This window comes from Oryza sativa, chromosome 11 (genome assembly GCF_034140825.1).
Source record: "Oryza sativa Japonica Group chromosome 11, ASM3414082v1".
NCBI classification, from domain to species: Eukaryota; Viridiplantae; Streptophyta; class Magnoliopsida; order Poales; family Poaceae; genus Oryza; species Oryza sativa.
The window spans coordinates 6,132,213-6,150,422 of NC_089045.1; the positions used below are offsets into that span (position 1 = coordinate 6,132,213).

Here is an 18,210-nt window from a genome sequence, read left to right on the forward strand (position 1 = left end):
GATTCAGGAGCTCCTCCCGGCGCCTCGCACCTAATCGCAGACTCTCACCGATTCAGAAGACTTCTGTGCTACCTCAGTCGTCGATTTAGGAGGGGAAAACGCAAATTCTTGTCATGGCAAACAGATAGAACATACAATGTAGTGATAACAGCGATTTTGCTATCCATTACTTGTTTACGGAAATTGACAAAGTGGGATAATTAATGGTGAACCGAACAAAGGTTGTCAACAACCTTAATCCAAAACATCATATCCAATTCACATGAACTAACAAAAAGAAGAGAAGGAATCCATTTGTTTCTAGGATTATCATGCCCCTCAAAGCTATAAAAGCACCAAACATGCATGGTGTTTCACTGTTTCTGAAAATCTTAACACATACAAAATCGATGAATATCTCTATTTTTCCTAGCTAAAATTGTTTATGCCAAGAATTTCTAACTAAAGTTTTTTTTACCGCCAAGCATTACACAATGACATTATCCCTAAGGGGCTGCTCAGACTAACTCGGCTGCTGCTCAGTCCCACCATATGAGGAATGCTGCTCAGTCCCACCATCAGAAGAATGCCGCTAAGTCCCACCATCAAAAGAATGTTGCAGCTGCTGCAGTCCCACCATATGTGACTCTCCTTTAAAGGCGTGCAGCATGGCAAACTTATTCGTAGGCGCAGGCACGAGAGCAATCTCATCATCAAGGGCGAAGAAGATGCCGATTGTCATTGTCAGGAGAGCCCGTGAGGTGCTACAGTATGTAGTATTCAAGTTGAAATTGGTTGAAAGGTAACCATTTAGGTATAAATTCATATGAAGATTCACTAATACAGGTGTTGTTGCCTCATTTTGAGTTGGTAAAAAAAATATTAAGTTCACTTTAAAGGATTAGAAAGTAATAGAAATCTTTATGGGAATTTGAATATAGCATGATCTTCTTTCCTAAATACCAATCAATAGCTTAGAAGAAGACTTATTATTGTTTCTAAATCAAGCTATTAGTCAAAGATTATCTAAAGTTTATCCATACTTATCTAATAAATATTTCTGTTGTACACGGTGTTTGCTCTCAATAGATATATCTCTAACTATACTCCTTTACTCTTAAATACAAATTTTTCATCTACTTCCAATAGCCATCAAAATTTTAAGTTTGAGTTAGATTGTCTTTTAAGAGATGGTTTTGTGGATATTGTTAAGGAAATTTGGTTAAATGTTGTTAATGATAATACTACTTCAGAGCGTTGGTAGGCTAAAATTCGTAGACAATTTTTAAGAGGGCCAAAAAGACTAGTGACATTTATAAGAAAGAGAATGTCTTGTTAGAATAATTTGATTTTCTTGATAATCAACTCTGTTAACTCAAGAGGACCTTGATTCTAGACTTTATTTGAGGGATAGGGTATCTTGTTTGCTAAGGGAAGAGAAAATTAAATAGTATCAACGAGATAAGACTAAAATATTTTGAAAGGGAACTTGAATACTAAATATTTTCATTTGGTAGCAAATGGTAAGCATAGGAAAATTAAGATATTTTGAAAGGGAACTTGAATACTAAATATTTTCATTTGGTAGCAAATGGTAAGCATAGGAAAATTAATGGTGATCGGGAAATTAATGGTGATGCGAATTTAAAGGCGCATATCACCACTTATTATAAAGGTCTTTTGGCCCTTCCTGAAGCTTCTTCCTTAACGTTAGATGAAAGCCAAATAAGTGATATTTCACAGGTTTCTCAATTAGAAAATAATGCTTTAGTACAAGATTTTTCTGAGGAGGAAATTAAAGATGCGACTTTTCAAATGGAACATAATAAAGCTTCGGGTCCGGATGGATTCCCAGCTGAGTTTTATCAGGTTTTCTGAAATGCTATTAAGCCCGATTTGGTTGATTTATTTAATGATTTTCATAGTTGTAATTTACCTCTTTAGTCTCTGTACTTTGGTCACGAGCAATATTCAAATATTTTTGGGTGCAAACTAGGATATTTTCCTGTTAGACATCTTGGCATTCCTATGCATTTTTGGGTGCAAACTAGGAGATTAACCTCTTTACTCTATTAATTTTGGTACTATTATTTTACTGCTCATGTGCAAAGAGGCTTTGAAAATTCAACAATATAGGCCTATTTGTTTACTTAATGTCAGTTTCAAAAATTTTACTAAAGTTGCTACAAATAGAATTTCTGGAGTGGCTCAGAAGGTTATTAGTCCCACATAGACGGCTTTTATACCTAGGAGGAATATTATGGAGGGTGTTGTTATTCTTCATGAAACAATACATGAATTGCACCAAAAAAAAAGAGTGGTGTGCTTTTTAAGATTGATTTTGAGAAAGCCTATGATAAAGTAAAATGGTCGTTTGTTCAACAAATTTTGAGAATGAAGGGTTTCTCACAAAAATGGTGTGATTGGATTGCATCTTTTATCCAAGGTGGACATGTTGACATTAAAGTGAATGACCAACCGAGATCAAATTTTCAAACATACAAGAGTTTAAGGCAAGGGGACCCGTTATCTCCAATTCTTTTTAATATAGTTGTTGATATGTTAGCTATATTAATAAAGAGAGCAAAAGATGATGGTCAAATTTCTGGAGTGGTCCCACATCTGGTTGATGATGTTTTATCTATCTTACAATAGGGGGCTGCTAGCTGGCGCGTGCGCGCCAGCAACGAGCACCTCCCTAACTACTCTATAGAGTAGTATTACCTCCCTAACTAATCTATAACACCCACTTAACACTAATGACGAGTAATTAGGGAAAAAAATTTCGGGAGATTTTTTTACTAATAGATTGAAAAATTTTAAGGCAGATTTGAAAACTTTTGATTTAAGATTTAAATTTTAAAGTTAAATTTTAAAAACTTTCCACTCGGATTTGAAGACTTTCAACTTGAGATTTGAAAACTTTCAACTCAGATTCAAAAACTTTCAAGTCCAGATTTGAAAGTTTTGAAAACTTTCAACTTGAGATTTGAAAACTTTCAACACGAGATTCGAAAACTTTTAGGTCCAGATTTGAAAACTTTGAAAACTTTCAACTTGAGATTTGAAAATTTTCAACTCAAGATTTGAAAACTTTCAACTCGAGATTTGAAAATTTTAAAGTTAAGATTTAAAAATTACTAGTAAACTAATAACTAGTAAAAATAGGGAACTAATCTATCCGTACGGCAGGAATAACAAACAGCGAAAAAAAGAAGAAACGGTGGCTAAAAAAAGAAAAAAAAAGAGAGGAATATAAGCGCGTGTGTGCATGGGCCTTAGTGGGCCGGCGTGCGCACCGGCAACGCGTACGCGCGAGTTATCTTTTCCCCTTACAATATGCTGATGATACTATCATTTTTTTAGAGCATGATTTACAGAAAGCTAAAAATATGAAATTGATTTTAATTTCTTTTGAAAAATTATCTGGCCTGAAGATAAATTTTCACAAGAGTGAATTATTTTGCTTTGGCCAAGCAAAGGAATGTCATGAGCAATATTCAAATTTTTTTGGGTGCAAACTAGGAGATTTTCCTGTTAGATATCTTGGCATTCCTATGCATTTTAGAAAGCTTACTAATAAATATTAGTTAACAATTGAACAAAGAATTGAGAAGAAAACTTAGTAGTTGGAAAGGTAAGCATATGTCTGTAGGTGGGAGATTGGTTTTGATTAACTCTGTGTTATCAAGTTTAGTTATGTTTATGATTTCATTTTTTGAGATTCCTAAAGGGGTTTTTCAAAAAATTGATTATTATAGATCCCGTTTCTTTTAGCAAGAAGAAATATAGATTGATAAGATGGGATATTATTTGTTAGCCTAAAGATCAAGGGGGACTTGGTGTTCATAATATAGAAATCCAAAACCAGTGTTTACTAAGTAAGTGGCTAATTAAATTAATAAATGAACAAGGTGCGTGGCAGGATCTTTTGAAAAGGAAATATCTTGGTACTAAATCTATAACTCACGTTGAGAGGAAACAAAGGGATTCCCATTTTTGGTCAGGATTGATGAAAGTTAAAAATTATTTTCTAAATATGGGTTCCTGGTTTATTAACAATGGTGAACAAGTTAGATTCTGGGAGGATAAGTGGTTAGGTAATTCATCTTTAAAGGACAAATACCCATCATTATATTCCATAGTTAGAAGGAAAAACTCCTCAGTTGTAAGTGTTATGAGTATTGTTCCGCTTAATGTCTCTTTTACGAGAGCATTAGTTGGTCAGAACTTGATTAGATGGCTCAATTTGTGTGCTTCAATTGTGCATGTTAACATAACAGAGGAGGATGATATATTTAGATGGAATCTTCATCAAAGTGGTCAATTTTAGTTTGATCTATGTATTTGGCTCTAATTAATAATGGGTATATTGAGAGAAATAAGTTTATTTGGAAACTTAAGATGCCTCTTAAGATTAAGATTTTTGATGTGGTATCTCATTAAGGGGATTGTTTTAACAAAAGACAATTTGGCTAGGAGGAATTGGAATGGTAGTTTGAGATGTTTTTGTATGAAAAATGAAACGATTTACCATCTTTTCCTGGATTGTCATTTTGCCAAATTTCTTTGGAGATCTATACAATTCGCGTTTGGATTATACCCTCCACGTAGTATATCTCATATGTTTGGGAATTGGCTTGTGGGTGTTAATGAAAAGATCAAGGAACGTATTCTTATTGGAGCTTCCGATGTATGTTGGGCTCTCTAGTAGAAATGAAATGGTTTTTGATAAATCACCTTCAAAATCTTATTTGCTGATTCTTTTTAGGGCAATATATTGGCTCCGGGAATGAGCTCAACTACAAAGGCATGATGATCATATTAAGCTAATAAAGGATGTGTGTCGTAAACTTGAGTCGACGATCATGCAGCTCTTTGCCAACTTCGGGTGGAAATTCACCAATAGAATTCAGTAGTCGTGGGGTCTTTATCTTGCTTGGTTTTTATTAGTTTGCTTTTACTTTTGGTTTTGTTACTTTGGCTACATACTCACTGTGTGAGTTTGCTTTTGTGTGAACCTTGTAATAATTGGCTGTAGCTCTTGAGCAAAAGCCGGAATGTTTCATTCCATTATCTAAAAAAATATGGTGGCCCAGAAGTGTGGGCCGGTGGCCGAGAGCACGATGGCGTGACTGGAGGAAGGCAAATGAGGAGGCTCACAGTGCCGGGTCTCCGCAAAGGCGTCGGGGCTGATGGCAAGCGGCACGGATGGGGGATGGGTGGCGTGCCGGGCGAAGGTGGTGGACGGAGCAGATAATTGGATTCCGGCCGGCGGTAGGCGTGGATGGAGAGACGGGAGCAGCAGCGATGGGGGCGCGGTGGTGGTGGCGTGGCGAGATGGAGGCGATGGAGGATGTTGTGCGAAGAGTGGGGGTGCATTGGGTTGACGATGGCGAAGGGAGAAGTCGTAGCAGAGAATGGAGTGGTATGGTGCCGATGGAGAGGTAGGGGGTGGCCGGCGTCGGGTGAGGTGCAGCGCTTGAGAGAGAGGAAGAGGCTAGGGCTTGCAATGGTAGGAGGAGGCGTGTGCCCGTTGGGCATGGGGAGGAACGTGGAATCATATCGGCCATTGGATTATACAGTTGATGATTATGGATCATTGGATTTGATGAATGAATAATGTAGGTGTAATAGTGAGTTGATGAATTATTATATGGTAGAGTAAATAGATAGATTATTATAGTTTGACTAACAAAAGAACAAGTGAAACAACAGTTATAACATGAAACGGATAAAGCAACTCCGTTCACCCCATGCATGCGGCACGTCAGGCGTCAGCCGCGTGCAGCTGCATCACCACGTGTGACCGCTGCCGCCTCACACGCCATCACCAGAATCTCGTGTCCGTGCCCGTGCAGTTCGCAGAGGCAAATCCTTGGATTTTGTGATGACTGACAAAACTGCACCGGCTAAATGTTATTCAGACAGCAGCAGTATTCCTGTAAAATGTTATAGAAGTTAGTTGATATAGAGGAACGACGATGAATCTTCTCGATCGATTTAGTCATTGATCATTCAAGATATAGATGACGATATAGGAGCACACAATATTCGTTAATGAAATTCAGCAGAGCCTATATCTCCGAGGCTCTAATTATGAGCGCTTCTCCCCAATCAACATAGCACCTAGCCGCTATGAGTCCATGGCCTCGCCACCATCATCTTCCTAGGTGTCTACACTACATTGAAGTTGTCATAGTTACATTGTGGTGCCTCCTTATCTATTTAAGAGAGAGCTTGGACTCTAACTCTATCCTATATCTATTCCAACTCAAAATCTAATTATTCTTCCTGCTTTACAGAACCAGCATCTGATGCATGCTCTCTCCATCCTAAAAGATTTATTGTACTAGGATGGGTTACATCCATCCTAACTAGCTTGAGTTATTTTAAGACGGAGAAAGTACATCACTTTTTGCAAGCCCAATCTACTTTGCATCTGGGATGGTGCTCTTTGCTCCAATTTGCGAGAAGAAATGGTAATGGGGGAGAAGAAGAAGAGAGAGTTCTCAGATTCCAGTTGATACTATGGTACTTAATTGCATGTCTTCCTTGTTTTCTCAACTGAGAACGACCATGCTTGCTTTCGAATCATTACCATAATGATGATCATCCGAGTCCAAAATTGCACCAAATGAACAGAAATAATAATGTTCCTTACCAATATAAACAATAAAAGAGAGGAAGTTTGAGAGGTCATGATGAACATTAGTACATTACCAAATTTCATTTGCAGAGAGAATGCAAAATAAGCTGAAAAATTCTGAAGAGGGGTGGCCTAGCATGGTGGATGAGAGCCACTCTGGCTAGCCAAGAAGACCGGCCCATGCAGCCTCATTGCACATCCTATCACAAGAATTTCTTTCAGAAACCCTTAATCTGCCATCTGCCATGGCAGATAGATAGACGGATGGATGAGCCAACAGAGGGCAAAAGCGTAGGCAAGTCATTCTTGGCTACCAAAGGGAGTAGCCTCTCAATCTCCATGTAAGGCTCCCCTCTTCTCTTCACTCTTCAGATATCTCTCTCTCTCTCTCTCATCTTGGATAAGCCAGAAAGGAAGTAGTGTCAAGTCTATTATGTTAATTAAGAGTGGTGTTCAAGTAACTGTAATTGTTATCATATGATCATATCACCTATCTAATAAACAATTGAACTTTTAACTCGGTCCAAAAGTACAAACTTGCAGTTCTTTCTGATACAATTTTGCAGTTGATATAACACATATAGACAAACAGTGGCTCTAGCTCATATATGTGGTGCCAAAATTAGAGACCACTAAAAATATAGAATTGTATGGTAGCAAAAAACGCAGACCAAATTTACTCCTAATTTTAGCTTCTTACAGTGTATAACTAAGATGATGTTATAGACAATATTGTATAATGACAGCTTCTAGGGCCACTTTGAAGCGTAGGATTGAGAAAACACATCAGTAGAAAAAATCATAATTTTGGTAGAAACACAAGTACAAAATAGAGAATAACAAAACATGAAAAAGTTATTGGAACGCCTTTAAGAAAAATATAAGAATTGGAGGAGAAATTAAGAAATAGTCTAGGGAAACTTTTTTCACGAGGTTTGACCTCATGAAAAATTTCCTCCCAAACTTGATAGGTTGAGGCATTCCATAGATTTGTTTTTTAATTCAATAGTAACCAATCCTTTACTTCAAAAATAGTGACCAATCTTTGTTCCAAATAACTATTTAGAAAAAAAATCCTATAGGATTTAAATTCTACAAAAAATAATTTATCCTTTATTCAAAGGGAGTCTTACAAATAATTTGTTCCAAACCAAGTAATCCGTGATGCAAGAAGAAAGCATTGGCATCAGATACAACAACACATCAGGGGAAGGGGGAAAGAGGGAGAGAGCGGAGGAAGAACAGAAGAGAGGGACAATATGTGGGTCCCATATAAAGTTTTACTTTATTGCTATATTGTCACATGTAAGCAGCATTTCGGAAAAACAAGTTTTGTAAGTTCAGGTACCCTATTTATCTTTAAAAAATAGGCATCGACTCACTTGGTGAAATGTTTCAAAGAGATAAAACATTTTAAAAATATTGATTGCAACATTGATAACCACCATATTAACATTCAATCGCAACAACGAGAAAAAAAACAAGTGCAATTGAGTCGAATTCCAATTGAAACATTCGCTTCTTATACATGAAACATCAAATTTCAATTGTAGAAGCATATATATTTCTTATTGGAATATAGTTATGTAATATTTTGTTAAAAATATTTATTTATAACAGATACAACTATGTAATAGGTTAAATATTTTAAAAGAAAAAATCATTTAAGGGTTGATAATAGAGGCTTCTCCATGTTACACGCAATATACAGTCTCATCATACTATGAAAATAAAGAGAAAAAAGGATCATCACTACTACCGAGAGGGAAAGATAGAGCCAGCAAAGTACATGTGCATATCGAAAAAAAAAAGTCAGTAGCGGGTAGAAGTATGGTGTCTAATATTTGGTTATCGATCGGGTGGGTGGTGCAAAACTTTCTCCTAATGCTAAAGTAGATAGACTAAAATTAAGGGATAAATATAGACACTCATATATACCTGTGTACAATTATCCCTATAAACGTATACACGAATACCCTACATTTACAAACACCTCTAAGACTGAGCAGATATATCTCGAGACTGATGAAGCCACTACAATACAAGAGAACTGCTCGTTATCAATGAGTACATCGTTTACTGCTTAAAAAATTAATCGTCACTAAAAGCACATATGACTTCAATTTGAAAGGAAAGGTTTCACCACAACGACACATATGACTTCAATTCGAAAGAAAAGGTTTCACCACAACGATTCTTTATTCATTCGTAAAAGAGTAAACTTTTTCCTAAAAACATATATACTCTCCCATTTCCAAAATATAAGCATTTTTAACATAGTGTCAAGTCAAACATTTTTAACTTTAACTATTAATAAAAAAAATAAATAAGATCAATAATATAAAATTGATGTTACTAAATTTATCATTAAACAGACTATTATAATATGCAACTATATTTATTTAAAACATCTTACTTTAATAGATATTGTTTTACTTGTATATATATATCGTTGATTAAAATAGCATCTCGAAAACTGGGTCGAAGTCCAAATTTCCTTAAATTTTGAGACGGATGGAGTATATAATATATATATATATATATATATATATCATCAGACATATATAATATACTCCTGTATCTATCCCATCAGACATATATACATCGTTCAAACTCCAATCTCGACCGCAGTCTAATTAATTAATTAATTAACCATCACGTAAACGTTAATCACTTACTTTAAAGATGACACATATGAATACCAGCCCGGCAGCCCCACTTGTCAGGATAAAAAAGAAGAATCATTAATTAGAGCAGGTATTACTCCCTCCATTCCATAATATAAGGCACAACCACTTTTTTAAAATGTTCCATAATATAAGACATACATGCAAGCATGCAATTAACTATGACATCTTCTTCATTAAATTATTACTTTTTTAAATCATCCACTCTCATGTTATCTAATTCTATTGGATGCATGTATTAGTATTTATTAGGATGATACAAACTACAAGATGATAATAATTATTTCTTGATATTTGGATTAAGGGTGGTTGTGCCTTATATTTTGGAATGGAGGGAGTATTAGCCAGCTATAAACATATTTTAAAGAGAAAAAATAAAAGAGAAAAGCAGTGGACTACAGATCTGTAGCCAGCTATAGCACGGACTCTAAGACGCAATATGTATGTCAGGTGGTTGGCTATTAAATTAACTATAAATTATTTAGAGCTGGTATTTGGCTGTACTATTAACTCTTACATGATCTGTGAGATCGGCCGTGCAACGTGCAAGCGGCCGGCGAATGCATGCGGCACGTACGTACGCCAGAGCGCGGCCGCGTGCAGCTACACATCCACGTGCCGCAGCCTCAACACACACGCCGTCGCCAACTCGTCGTGTCCGTACTAATGCTTCTTCTCCTACAGACAGCATGCATCAGCAGTAACATACGGTAAAATCTAAAATGGGATTAATTGGAGAATTTCATCTGCTTTAATTTACAGAATCAGCCTTAGCTATAGATTAATGGCATTGATTCTTAGTTTGGTCCAATTGCGTACGGGAAATTGTAATGGGAGGAAAAGGGAAGAGCAAGTTCAGAGATTTCAGTTGATAGTAGTTTGCTCCTGCATATGCTCTTTACCCTGATCGATCTCTGAAATGAGAACAATTCCTTGGCTTTCTAATTAGTGCAGCAGAATGATTCTGAATCAAGATTTGCACCAACCAAAACAGTAACATCCTATACCAACATAGGCAAGAATTGAACAGAGAGGAAAAGTAAGATCGTGAGAGATCAGGATGAACATTACCAAATTCCCTTTGCATTGAGAGAGAGAGAGAGAGAGCAAAAAGGCTGAAAATTCAGAAGAGGAGTGGCCTGGCATGGTGGATGAGAGCCACTCTGGCTAGCCAAGAAGACCGGCCCATGCAGCCACATTGCACATCCATCACAAGAATTTCTTTCTGCAACCCTTTAATCTGCCACTGCAAATCTGCAACGGCTGATAGATGGATGGATGAGCCAACACAAGGCAAAACACATAGGCAAGTCATTCTTGGCTACCAAAGGGAGTAGCCTCTCCATCTCCATGTAAGGCTCCCCTCTTCTTTTTCACTCTTTACTCTTATCAATTCTTCAGATCTCTCTCTCTCTCTCTCTCTCTCTCTCTCTCTCTGGTGTGTGAATTGTGTGTCATCACTGCAAGCTTGCACCTGCTATTTATAATGTGGACAGGGAGAGGAGTCAGCACAGCGGATGGTCTGTCACATTTCAGTTAGAGGGTATCATCACCCTGCCGTTATTCTGTTGGAATAGGAATAACTTGCATGATGCATGATCTGCACCTGATTGCAGATCAATAGTGGTGGTGGTGGGGATGAGAAAGAATTTCAGAAAAGGCATGAGAAAGCATTTTGAAGAATAAAAAAGCAAGAATACGACGACTTTAGCTCTCAGATTTGATATACATGAGAAATCACTTGATATACATTGTTGACATGTTTTAGTTCTCGAATTTATATGCTCTTTCGTGTCTCTCTAGGTCTCGTGAATGATACTACAAGTTTCAAGTTCAACAATACTATACTGTTGGCAACTTTTTTTGCCAAGAAGACAGTAACGACCGGGACACTTAAACGCTTTGCGGTGATATAAAGTCGTCAACCACCCTGATCTAGCCAAACGGCCAAATCAAGATGGGTTTTGCAAACTACCCATCACGTGGGCGAACGGAAGGTTTACGGGACAAACCTAGAAAGGGATATCACACTCTCGTAGCGATAACGGACGGTTTACGGCAGCTATAGCGGATGGTTTACAGCGCAAACCGATAAAGATGGACGAAACTAGGCTAGAATTATGCGAAAAGTAGATGCAATATTGAAAATGTGATTCAATTGGCTAATTGTGTTGAAAGTAGATTGTTGTTCTCAATTGAACCAACCTTGTCTGTTATGTAGGGGTTAGTCTTGCCTCCTACATGTTCTCCTCCACGTCCAACTCGGAGTAGAAACAAATGGAAACCTGAAACATAACTTTCCGAGCAAGAAAACCCAAAACCCGACGAAATTCGCTTCAGACCCGGACTCTGACGGTCTGACCATCCACATGTTTGCGGTCAGACCGACCCTACTAGCCGATTAGACTGGCCACATACCTGCGGTCTGACAGGCCCTGTAGACCGACCCTACTAGCCGATTAGACTGGCCACATACCTGCGCTCTGACAGGCCCTATGAAGGAAACCCGGTGCTTTCCAAACTTTCGCAATTTTCCCATATTTCATTTATAGGTATCAAATTTGGGTGTAAACAAATATTCCCTCCGTTCCATATTGTAAGACTTTTTGTCTAACATAGATTCATACATTGATCAATGTATATGTTTTTGTATATGTGTCTAGATTCATTACCATTTATATGAATGTGGGTAATGCTAAAAAGTCTTACATTGTGAAACGGAGGTAGTACATATCAAATTGTTGATAGAAAGCGTACACGCTTCTGTTTGTACTAGACTTAGTAGACCACTTGAGACGTCGTCTAATGTTAGGATGAGAGACAGCGAGCAATTAGAAAATTAAAGGCAAATAGATATGGACAAGAAAAAAGATAGTCGATTGATTGTTGGTTGTTTCAATTCGTCTTCGCCCTTTACATTTATAGTAGTGATCTTTCGTTTATAAGTTATTCTTCATGTTCAGTTAGATTTAAGGGTGTGTTAAGACTCGAGAAACCTCTAAGCAAGGAGACGTAAGTTGATCCAAATTGCAGTCGGAGTAGAGTCTTCCGGTCAGATCGTTTAATGACCTGTGGTTAGACAGTAATGGGATCCTCTCGGTCAGACCATTGTTTGAACATTGGTGTTTGCAAGAAGGCTTTGTCCGTACCTAGACTTGGCCTAAATATAGCTAATGCTCAAGTTGACTGTCAACACAAAAGATATTTCTTTCAAGTTCAATATTGCATTGCAAATATGTACCTTCAGTCAAACCAGTTCAGTGTTTACCAAGGTGGATTATAATCTGGGGGTAAAGTTGAGCCAACCACAGCCACTAATTGGCTGATTGAATAAGCACAGGATGATTATAGGTTTTACCTTTAAGACCACAATTTAGTAAGCAAAACCAGCAGCTGTTAACCGATTCGCATGTACAATCTGCTGCCCTTTTTATGTTCTTTATGGCAACATTGTTCCGTTCGAAGGGAACATATTCTACAGAAATGCATCTGCAAGTCGCAATTAACCGAAAGCTGGACTTTTGTTCCATACAGCCTTATAGTTGACCTAGCTCTCCAAATCTTTTGAAATCTTCTCATGCTCAATGCAACTTGAATCTATCTAAATGGATTGAGATGCCCAATGATAAGATCGATCGAGATGCCCAATAATAAGATTGATACAAGCATATTTGTATAGCCTCCAGAAAGGGGAAATCTTTGAGCGAATGTCAATAGCATCCAACTAGTCAAGAGTTCAGAATCTCAAATGCATCGGAAGATGGTAAACATTTGTGCAGTATAGCTAGTGAAGCATAAGGTCCTGATGGAGCATGATGCTCCTTTTGCAATACTATGCGAATGATCTCATCATTTAAACGACAATGAAGGGGTTCATCAAAATTAAAAATTGAGAAACTTCACAGGTTATATAAAGCTAACCTTCAATATATTGTTCATTCCATCTGTGATAAGATTCAACTTCTGGGAACTAGCAACTGTAGGCCGATGCCACGATTCAATTAGTGATAGACACGCATGCCAATCATTAAAAATGAAGAGCCCTTGTGATGTAAATGACAATATGGCTAAGAACAACAAAATTAATGTCTGCATCCATTTAGACTGTTGGTACTAGGCTTAGCTCATTCTTCAGAACATGAATGCAAGCAGCAAGAAATAGTAAAGCAGCGCAGTCATTTATTGTACAGGTGGGAGTTTCTACATTTCAAGCAGCATAATTATGCCCTCTCGTCCGTGACTGGAACACATGTTAAAGCCCTTATTGCCTTCCCTGCAAACACACCACAAGAAGTGTCAATAATGCACTGCGTAAAGGCAAAAGAACCCTCAGACAAAACATGTGTCATAGTTGTATGACTGATGTACAAGCGCTGGTGATACCAATTTTAGCACAGAAACTGGACACAACTTGGGTCATTAATTTTGTATATATTTTTATGTATATCTTTTAATGTTGAAATAGCACCTGAAAGCTTTCAAAGTACACGCTGGGTTGATTAGTATACATTTTTTTTCACCTACAGGCTCAGTTGGGCGTGTACAGATTATGACACACCCAAACAAGCTCTATTGAAATGAATTTCCCTTTCTAAAACTTCATTAAGCAAGACTGTAATGGGTTGCTATCAATTATTAGGCGGTGGCTTGCCAATTGATTCATGATGCACAAATACCAATAGGTGTAAACTAAATTGTCTCTTCAAAATAATAAGTTTACCAGTAAATAATCATATACCAAATGCTTTCTTACCCGCCAGCTCTCTTGTTGTCCTTCGCTTTGGCTAGGATACTGATTAGAACCCCCTTGCCAGTTATCTCCTCCATATGCAGGTCCAGGCCCCTGCCTGTTGTTTCCACCATAACCAGGATTTACACCAGGAGCTCCTTGGTTGCTTCCAGGATAAGTTGGTGGATGTGGTTGCGCATAATTTCCAGGTGCTGGTGGTTGACCATAAGTTCCAGGCGCTGAAGGGCCGCCAGGCCTGAAATCGCCTCCCTGCCCCTGGTTGAAGTTCCTGCGCTCTTGTGAGTTGTAGTAACCTTGACCTTGTCCAGCTGGATTTGCATGCCCTTGGTATTGTGTTGTTTGACTTTGGTAGCCACCAGACGTTCCACTGTAACCTGGACGATCTGCATAATTCTGCCGTGGGGCATAGCCTCTTCCATCTTGCTGTGAGCCATATGGTGGAGGACTGTTCTGGTAATTTCCCTGTGGAGGACCGTTCTGGTAATTTCCACGATAGTTACGGTTCCTGTCAGTCCTTGAAGGTTTGCTATAATGAACAGGAGGTGGTCTTGGGGTGATCACACCATTTTCATATTTGTCTCCTGATGAAACCAATATACAAGCACAAATATGATTAGGGGGCCTATGAAGTTAGTGAACCAAAATAAGGAATTGGGAAATACAAAACAAAGAATTAAACAAACCTCCATACTCCTTTGTCTCTGGATAAAGATATGAATCAGGTAATATGAATACAACTCCAGGCAATCCTGATGTAGATGACAAAGCAGAAAAGTACCTTTTAAGCTAGGATCCTGAATTGTAGCAAGCAAAACATAAATGTAACTACAATTCCACTCACCACGGAACTTTTCTGACATCTCCTCAGTCATTACAGCTTGAAAACCAACATATGTTGTTGTACTAAAAGCGTACATCCTCTTCTTAGCCTCTTCATAACTACAGAGAATAAAGAGCTCAGGAAAAAAAACACAAATTATGTGTTCCAATTTCTTGAATTTTAGTTCTTATGTCAGCCAAGATTAAGAACCATAAGAGCAATGGCTTGATTATTTATGAGTACAATAACTAAAATGTAGTAAAACGGAGCATTACAAAAACCAACAATTGCATAACTAGTTAAGAACAGGACTATGAAATATATAAGAAATAGAGAATCCGTATAACAATTCCAGCGAGTAAGATACATTTCTAAATTTTCAACGATTTTATGCATTTGGAAATATCCAAAAAAGGATATATAGGGAATAGACAAATTCCACCCGCCTAAGTAGAGAACTCTTTCCAAATATTTCACATGTTTTGGAACAGAAGTTTTATGGACAACACAATTATTGTAAAAACAAAACAGATAGGTTCAGCCTTGAACCGAAAAGTTTATTTGAGAACACAACTCATAAGAAAACAGAAATTTTATAGCAGTATAAAAAAAGCAGGGTAACTCATGTATTAAAAATATCACCATTCAAGTAACTAAAATGCAAGCAGGAGTGAATTTCAAACATTTTGACACTATAGACTGGAGAATCTTTTCAGCACACCAGCCTAGTAGTACACTAATTCTTCCATTTCGATACAAGAAAGAAAGGAATTAGCATTCAAATCGATCATTTGAATGCAACTGTGAATTCAAATGAAAATGGATCCCAAGCACAACAGAATTTTTCACACGAAAATAATAATTATGCACAGTAGTGCTACTATATAATATTAAGTTCAGAATAATTCAGTAGAAAAAGGCATATTTGACATTGCCTATATCTACAAATAGATCCCAAGCACAAAAGAATTTTTCATCAGCAATAAAATTTACATCCAGATCACTAAAGGAAAACCGAAAATGTAACTTTGGATTAGTGCCAAACAGATCTATTCATAAAATCATAAATCAGGAGGGAACAAACCATCGCAGTTAAATCGATGATACAGATTATTGTAGTAATGGAACAATTGACCAAATAAACTACTAGTATAATCTAACTAGAACTGCAACAATACAAGTGTCACGCATACACTAACATCGAGAAACTAATCAACGCGCGGTTCACTCCTACACAGAAGAAATCAAAATAAAAGCAATTTTACAGTTTCAGTGCCACATTTCACCATCCGCAGGCCAACCCAACAATCACAAGACGACACCGATCCCAACAATTCCTATTTCTGGAGCGCGAGCGAAACGAAACGAGGGAGGGTGAGATTTTGCCTATACCTTCCGACGACCTTGGCGAGGGTCTGGAGGTAGGTCTCGATCATCTCCTCGCGGGTGGGCTTGGGGTCGGGGAACTCCATGGTGATGAGCCAGTGGTTGTAGTCGCAGCCCTCGAAGAGGATCTCGTCGGGGGATATCTTCTCGTCCACGTCGCGCCTCCCGTAGTCATCCCCGCGCGCCGCCGCCGACGCCGCCGCCGACGACCGGAACCCGGCGGCGGGGAGCCACGGCCGCGAGACCTGGTGCGGCGGCGGCAGCGGCGCCGCCGCGAGGGGGGCAGACCGGGAGGCGGACGCGGCCGGGCGGAGGAAGGGGGAGGCGGAGGTGGAGGCGGCGGCGAGGGCTCGCCGGAGTCGCAGCGCGAGGGCCATGGCGGCGAGGGCTAGGGTTTGGGCGGCGCGGGGTGGAGGAGAGAGGAGAAGCTTCTAGTAGTCTAGGGGTTTATTGCGGAATGGGGTTTAAGGGTGGGGGAGAAATGTGGATAGTTTTAGGTTTATCCTGGTGTGTCACTTGCATGTGGAGCCAGGGGAGAGTGGGGCCCGTTTGTCAATGAGAGCGTCTGGTAGGGGTGTGAGTCCTACGCTTGGCCGCTTGGGGGCTCGTATTGGGTGGCTGATAGGTGGGCCTCGACGGCTGGGCCGGATTTGGCGGGGTGGGCCCTGTGTTGTATATTCAGGGGGAATAAGTCTACTCTACGTTCCTAAACTCATGCGCCCGGTCGAGAATCGCACCCCCCTCAACCTCATAACCAGGCCTAACTTCCCAAACCTTTGCAAATCGACTCCCCCGGTGTTTTGGAGACGGTTTCATCCTTAGCACTTACGTGGCGGTTTGACTTGGTTTTTTTTCCCATGTGACATCGACGTGGCGCTTACATGGCACTAAAATAGAAATAAAAACAAACCAAAATGAGACCCACATGTCAGTGAGTGAAACAATAAAAATATATTTTGGTCTCACGTGCCAATTACCCTTTCTTCTCCCTCTTTATCCTCGGCGGCAAGCGAGATGGAGAGAGCTCCATGAGCTCGACGGCAAAAGGACGGCGAGAGCAGAGAGAGAGTAGAGGTGAGAAAGCCTCGCCGCTGCCTTCCCTCCCGCGACCCTCCTCCGTCGCCTCATCCCCATCCTCACCTCCTCGCCCTCGTCTCCGCTCGCCTCCCCTTCCACACCCCTCCTCTGTCACTTCATCCCCGTCCTTGCCTCCTCTCCTCCCTCCCCGCCGTCGTCTCCCTTCTCGCGCCCCTCCTTCGCCTCCTTATCCCCTTCCTCGCCTACTCTAGCCTCATCACCGCCTTCCCCCTCGCGCCACTCTGCCACCACCTCATCCCCGCCCTTGCCTCCACCATCCTCGCCACCGCCTCCTCTCCTCCCTCCCCGCCGCCCCACTTGTGCATCCAGAGCATGCGCGACGTGGAAACCGTCCCGGTCAGCCTTGCCGCGGCCCCACACGGCATGAAGGTGGCACAATAGCTTCCCTCCCGTGCCCCTCCGCCGCCTCCTCTCCTTCGTCCCCATCGTTGCTCAACGCCGAGGCGTTCAACACGGCGCACTCACAGAGGAGGGATCTAGCTCAACGCCGCCTCCTTTCCTGGCGGTGCTCGAGTTCGGCATCCTGAGGAGCTCGGCGTCGGGCGAGAACAATGACGAGGAGGAGGAGAAGGCCACCCTGTCGCTCCGCAGTGCCAGCAGCCGGCCGACTGACAAGTGAGTCCCACCTGATGACTCAGCTAGTCAACAGGGTCAAAGATAACATATGGGACAAAACTGTCTCTCAAACCATCCGAGGAGTCGATTTTCAACGGTTTTGTGAGTTGGAGGACGGGTTATACCCGGTTTTGCGGTTGAAGGAAGCGTTTCAATTTGGGGAATGAGCTGAGGGAGGCAGGGTAGACTTATTCCTATTCAGGGGATGCTAATTTTCAGGTGGGCC

At 40.0% G+C, this 18,210-nt stretch overlaps 1 protein-coding gene across 1 annotated transcript; it reads right to left on the reverse strand.

Annotated features, from left to right (window-relative positions):
* Nucleotides 1-13,339: 13,339 nt before the first annotated feature.
* Nucleotides 13,340-16,677, reverse strand: LOC4350082 (DAG protein, chloroplastic). Its single transcript, XM_015759774.3, has 5 exons — nucleotides 16,278-16,677; nucleotides 14,907-15,004; nucleotides 14,749-14,814; nucleotides 14,069-14,646; nucleotides 13,340-13,588 (listed from the first exon to the last, which is right to left on the reverse strand). The coding sequence occupies exons 1-5, from the start codon at nucleotides 16,646-16,648 to the stop codon at nucleotides 13,577-13,579; spliced, it is 1,125 nt and encodes a 374-aa protein (XP_015615260.1). The 5' UTR covers nucleotides 16,649-16,677; the 3' UTR covers nucleotides 13,340-13,576.
* Nucleotides 16,678-18,210: the final 1,533 nt, after the last annotated feature.